At 38.4% G+C, this 6,983-nt stretch overlaps 1 protein-coding gene across 1 annotated transcript in view; it reads right to left on the bottom strand.

Moving 5' to 3' along the window:
• The window catches only part of tlx1 (T cell leukemia homeobox 1), a 4,413-nt gene extending 3,328 nt beyond the window's left edge, over positions 1 to 1,085 (bottom strand). Inside the window, exon 1 of the mRNA XM_060924759.1 lies at positions 614 to 1,085. Coding sequence (XP_060780742.1) covers positions 614 to 1,085 — 472 coding nt within the window. The remainder of the gene's footprint in view (positions 1 to 613) is intronic.
• Between the last annotated feature and the right edge of the window lie 5,898 nt (positions 1,086 to 6,983).

Raw genomic sequence — 6,983 nt, 5'->3', positions numbered from 1 at the left:
ATAATAATAATAATCCCATATCGTCTTAATAATTAACCACAATTGTGATTTTTTTTTTAATTTATCACTTTAAAAATCTGCTCAAGATACATATACCTGAATGCAAACAAAAGAAAACCTTTTGGTTAAACATATCTTTAACCAAATAAGTCCGTTTTCAAGCAAATGTGGTTCATGCAGGCTATCTATGTTTATTTAAATTATAGCACACTGAGCATTATTAGGCGATTTTAACCACTGTTACAGGCCTATTATCTGCCCCTGCAACTTGTTACTACTGTAGTTTTGTTTTGGTTTGTTGTATTAAAAGATTAAGGCCTATGAAAATGGTTCATCAACAAAAAAAAAGAAAAAAGACTTGTAAAATATAAATGTTACACGAATCATAATGTTGAAAGGTCCACAATAGTTTTATTCCCTGACAGATCATCAGTATAAAAAATAGAAATGTTTACAGACTATAAACTAAACGAATTTTCCATCATGCTTAAAAAGCAACAGATTATGCTTTACACAATATCTACATTATATAATAATAATAATAATAATAATAATAATAATAATAATAGAGTATATATTGTGTTAGAACGAGCCAAGTGTTCTGTCATATTACCTGTAAACCTGTCTTTGGTATATCTCCTGTTACTCTCCATCCAGGGGAATGTTAACCCTGTGAGGTTGTTGAGAGTGCCCATGCCTGCCATGCTGTGCACCGTGGCGCCGCTTGTGGGAATGGAGGAGTGCATGCTGTTGAGTGGCCGGTGTGCGGGTACACGGATCACCCCGGACGCGTTCAGGCCGTTTCCGTTCCCGTTCATGCCAACGTTCATGTTGTACGAGCCCCCGAGTGGTGCAGCGCTGCACGCATTGCTGTTGTATCCGCCGCTGGTGTTGCCGTTGTAGTTGCCCGTCATGGTGTTGTAGGCATTGCTCACAATGCTCCCCAGCCCGTAGTCCAAGTCCTGCATCCTGGGGTTAGAGATCATACAGCTCCCTTGCTCTGCATTGTTGAGGATCTGATCGATGCCGAAGCTGATGGAGTCGACGTGTGTGTGGTGGAGATGGGCTCCGATGTTCTGCTCCATGGTCCCGAAGAGGCGCGCGCTCCCAGAGCTCCCCTGCGCCGCGCCTGATCCCGCAACCTACAGGAGCTCCGATCCGCACTGTCTCCAAGCCACCAGCACCACCACCACCACCACTGCGTGAGCATGTGTGAGAAACACTGAACTTCGGTCGCTTATCGTTTCCCCCCTACCTCCTTTCTGGCTTAGAGCAAGCCTGTCGGATGGAGGGAGCCACGGGAGCATCAATCAAAATGCCAAACAGGCCGGGGGAAGATTAAACCAGAGCTTTCAGGCTTCAGCACCCAATTGGCTAAAGAAATAACGACGATTCCTTTCTATATAAGACACAACAAAGGTCACCAAAGCCCCTCTCTGACTGAGGGCTGCTGCGAAGCCGGATTCTCTGGCATCACTAATCATTCATAAACAAATATGACACATGATCAAATGAGAGAAATCCTGACACTGAAAGTATACAGCAGTGATTTGGTATTCCTCAGGTCCTTGTGTTTTTAGAACATTTGTATAAATTCATTTAAATTCTTCTTTCCTTGTCTCGAATGTGAAAGAATGAAATGATAAAGCCGTAACTTTTCAGCACAAACAATACTAGACATAGCACAGAAGTCTGCATTTTCCACTTTGGTATATGATTTTCACCGCCACAGTGTTTCTCTGTAAAAGCTTTGCACAAATTTCAGTTTGCTGTTCACTCTTTCAGCTTGTGACTGTGGATTAAAGTCTGACTCGATTAGTGCAAAGGCCATATCGATCATGTGAGTGTGTGCAATGAAGTGATGCAGTAACAGCAGTTTAATAGGTGATCTAAATAACATTCTGTGTTAAACTGCTGGCTATCATATATCATATCATATCAATATTTTTCTCAACACAACTTTTCCTCTATATTTTCTCCCAAGTCTGCAGAACCATACAGATAAAGACAGAAAAGTATTCTGTTTAACAGGAAACACTGTTAATAGACCTATGGTTTAACTCGAGTTAAACAACACTGGCTTGAACATTCAGCACTGCAGTGTGTGAAAACAAATCATAACTTGACTTGTAGCCTAGCTTAGTGATTCATACTGGGTATGAATCACTAAGCTAGGCTACAAGTCAAGTTATGATTTGTTTTCACACACTGCAGTGCTGAATGTTCAAGCCAGTGTGAGCTGTGAATGATATAGATTAGCTGTGATAGCAAAGTAGTTTTAATAGCCAAATGGCTTTCCATTAAAAGACGACATTTCCCCCACAAGAGGATATATAGAGGCTTCAAATTCAATGGAATATTAAGCCTCCTAATTTGTAGTATTAATCGACTATTAGAGCCATTATAAGTAACCTATTTAGATGAGCAAAATAAATATTTAAGTGGGAAGAATAAATAACCCCGCATAAACAATCCATCCATAAAATACATTTTTAATACATTCTGAATGATGAAGAATAAGCTCTGGCTTGCTGATCTATCTGGATAAAGCTTTGGAGAAGATTATTATTTAGTTCTAACGCAAGGTTCATTTAGAGCATGAATATTGGATGAGTCTCTTTATTCAGACTATCCGATTATCCATTGTGAAACATTCATCCGATGGATTATTTCACTCGGAGTGTGTCTACACTCTAAAACGAGCTTTCAAACAACACCAGAGGACTATTTTTGATGAGTAGTAGTATTTTGAAATGTCAGAAACGAGTTTGGAGTATACACTGTACTGTTATTAACCCTATAAACAGATGGATATAAACATGGAATGTGAAAAGTGGTACAAGTAATGAAAAACAGATTAGTCTATACGTTTGATTATGATGATTATCTCATAATTAGGCGCATTAAGAAGTGACAGGGCATCTAATTAATCACAGTTATTAATGAGCTGAATGGCTGCTGTTCGATAGTCCTGAAATGAAGCCTGACAGAATATTAGGATCCTGTGCTGCAAACCAAAAGTGGGGTTTTGTTTCGATGTTGTCTTGAGATTTATTTGAGTAGGCTACTTCTGTACCTGCTCAGAGACCGCTGTCTATTTCTATACCGGCGCTCCGGCTTGATTGAGCGCGTTTCCCAGGTTCGAGGCGTCCGCGCGCGCCGCCGCCGCCTCCTCCACCCGATCCCGGTCCTCCAGTGCGCGTGCGCGCACGATCTGCTGACGAAAACCGTGGAAAGCGCGCGGCCGAGGCGATGACGCGGTTAATCAGGTAACTCAGGGTCCACTTCCTTCCTGAGCTTCAGCTGAGCCGGTGAAAGGCGCTCACTGAAAACACTTTCTTCCTGTTCAGTGCGAGGTGCTGGAGAGGTTCTGGTTGGGTCGAGGAAATAAAACGACGTTCAACATAAAAAACAGTTTCATGTCCAGCTTAGATTTCTGTAATCTAAAAGTGAAATGGAATAAAGTGCTTCTTGTGGCTTAGTTTACATGTCTGTTCAGATGGCCTTATAGGAAATGCTGCTCTTGGTTGCTGTTGGTTTCTCCTCTATAGGGAATGGACTCTGCGGCTGGTGATTAGTGAGGATTTCATCGACTTTTTATAAGTTTATCTGCGTCCAAAATAACCATAGTTTGTCTTTTTTTAACCCAACTTATGTTAAATTTATAATTTAGATGATGTTTTTAACCTTTAAATGTCCTACAGTAAATAGACTAATTAAGCGCTGTGGATTCTTCATGGGAGATTTTCTAGTATTAAAACGTATCATTTATTATGGACTTGTGTAGTTGTAAAGTATAATAGCACTAATGGTGCTTTCAAAGAAGACTAAATTAATGATGTGCTCTCTACACAAACAGCAACGTCAATCCAAAGGATTGTGTGTGTGTGTGTGTGTGTGTGTGTGTGTGTGAGAGAGAGAGAGAGAGCGAGAGAATGTATAATGTATGATAATAGTAGATAATAAATGTGTGTGTGTGTGTGTGTGTGTGTGAGAGAGAGAGAATGTATAACGTACGATAATAGATAATAAATGTGTGTGTGTGTGTGTGTGTGTGTGTGTGTGTGTGAGAGAGAGAATGTATAATGTATGATAGTAGATAATAAATAAGTGTGTGTGTGTGTGTGTGTGTGTGTGTGTGAGAGAGAGAGAGAATGTATAACGTACGATAATAGATAATAAATGTGTGTGTGTGTGTGTGTGTGTGTGTGTGTGTGTGTGTGTGAGAGAGAGAGAGAGAGAGAGAGAGAGAGAATGTATGATAATAGTAGATTGTGTGTGTGTGTGTGTGTGTGTGTGTGTGAAAGAGAGAGACAGAGAGATCAATAAGTTAATTACCATGGAAAAAGAAAGGAACTGTTTGCAAAGTTTGTGGGGATCTAAGATTATAAATGCAATAAAATTTAATAATTTTTTATGATAGCCTATAGTCGTGAATAATCCTAACATATCACTTTTTCAGCCTGGAGTGGACTAGTGTCACATTCTCCTGCCTCACACCCAGTATTCCCAGGACAGATTCCTGATCCAGCATGACCCTGACCAGGATAAAATTGTTACTGAAAATGAATGAATGAATGAATGAATGAAACTCAGTGTTTCAAAGCTACAAATTAGATAGCTAAATGTTCATGAAATAATAAACCAATGGAGATATACTGCCTATAAAGTAAATGAAAGCTACAGCTCACTGTTGTGCTGGGACGACGCATCATCAGTGATGTAACCTGGGGTCATCAATTGTTCTGGGTCTTTCATCAGATGCCCTCTCCCAGCTGACCCAGCCTGGGAGAACCTGTACATTACATTCATATACCGAGCTCTGATCGTAACTTCAGGGTTGTGTATATTATATTGAATACATAGTCTTCCTTCCACAGATATACTGGATTTATAGTAAATGTTGGATTTTATACAGAGCACCTCTGTTACTCTGTGAGTATTCTAATGTAAACAGAGAGTGTGTAAATTAAATAATTAATAAATTGTCCTTAAATATATCTCTTTGAAAACTGGAATGTCTAAAGTGTATTATTTAGATATAATCTTGCTTGAAATACTTAACTTACTTAAATTAGTTCAGAATAAGCCATCCCTTTGGATTGACTATGAGTTCAATATTCACAATAGATAATAATAATAATAATAATAATAATAATAATAATAATAATAATAATAATAAAAGTACAGTGTATTAATTTTGCATGTCTGAGAGAAAGAGACCAGGCATTTCCATTTTTACTCCTGCACAGGACACCAGGACAGTTTGGACTTGAATTTACATCATTCAAATATCATGGGAAAAAATGAAACATATAGTAATATAATTTAACTGTTTTCCCATTAAAATGTTCTTAAAGAATGCATTCACTTGTACATTTGGCCGGAGATGTACAGTAATTTTTTTTTTGAATGGCTGCTTGATAAAATTTGTTGAAAAGTTTCCACAAGATATATGTGCGTTTCAATGATTTAAACATATTTATATACCCAATTTATTATATATTAAATACTGACAACTCATTGATTAGTTGAGCACCAGACAAAAATAAATAAATCTGTAACTGAACAGAAAAGACCAACAGAATTAGACAATTGCTCATAGTTCAGTGTTGAGATTAGTTTAAGTACTGAGTGACACTTTCTCCATTAACTTCTTGTGTCTTTCTTTCTAATGAGTCTTTCACGTGACAACACATCAGTCAAAATGTGGCTAGTATCACAATATCATTATCAAATTAGATTTTATTGCTTGATACACTGATAGATACCATGATTTTGGATATGATAGATATGTGTTTGATATGTTAATGCTGGTTAAATGTAAATGGAATGAGAAAAGACTGCTCCTGTTCATGCCAATATCCATGTTACTAGACAACAAGTGGTGCAACAGTTTCTGTCTTCTAGTATTTTACAAATGGAAAAAATTGAACAAGTCCTGAGCATATAACAATCAGGGTCTTGTGCTATGTATTGACACAATATTATAATGTAAATTGAAGACTTTGTAAATGGAGTTTTTCTCTGTAGGTCAACTAAGAACTTACTTCTGTATGGCTATCAATGTGAATATATAATTGACGTTATAAATGATCAAATTTTGTTTAAAAATCTGACAGCTTGCCAGATTTGATAATAAATGCTGTATCTCTAATACATGAAACATTTCTGGTCGGCATTTTTGGTTTGGGCTGCATGGGGTTTTAAATGTAATTTGTTAATATGTGGTCTCTGTTATTTGAGGAAAACTGCTAAAGGCAATACTGTGACACATAATAGTACAACATAATGAGTGCAATTTTAGACCAACAAGAGAGCAAAGTTATTATAAAAAACAAATCGAGCTTACAGTTTTAAACTTTTAGGTCTGTCACCAAAATGCTTACGAGTTTGGAGGGTCAGAATATCACCCTGAATTACTGCAGTATTTTATTCACTACAGATGCGGTTTAAGTCTCGACTCTTCAGCTCAGGGCGTTGATACAGATTCTCATCGGTGATATGCACTTTTCAGGTCATGTGTGCTTGGGGAATTGAACTGGTTCTTCACAATGTTTTGACATGGAGTGTGGCTGGAATGATAGATGTGGTAAGGAGAGACTCTTGATTACCAAAGTCTTAGTAATGGGTTAGCTTTCCTTTTCCATTTCTTTGTAGCACTGTTTCCATATAGATAAAAGCATAAACTCCCTTCACTGTTCCTCTTTGAAGGACGTGCATTTCTAGGGGTTGTGTGTCATGTTTGTAGTGCATATGAGAGACAGATGACTTACTAGATGAATTAAAGCACATATTTATTGCCTGAAGTCCAACTCCCATCTCGTACGAACACATGGGAAGTCTCATCTTTTCCTCCCAGCACCATGTGGACTTACTCTGGGCCTTATTGGGGACTTGACACCCATCATAGCGGAAGCTGGTCCTCCCCGCTGCTGATGGTGTGTCCGTGCTCTCAAGTGCAGGCGCATCCTGTCGCCTGG

This window comes from Neoarius graeffei, chromosome 7 (assembly GCF_027579695.1).
Source record: "Neoarius graeffei isolate fNeoGra1 chromosome 7, fNeoGra1.pri, whole genome shotgun sequence".
In the NCBI taxonomy this organism is placed as follows: Eukaryota; Metazoa; Chordata; class Actinopteri; order Siluriformes; family Ariidae; genus Neoarius; species Neoarius graeffei.
Note: the sequence above shows the minus strand (reverse complement) of the source record. Positions and strands in the feature narration are given on the sequence as shown.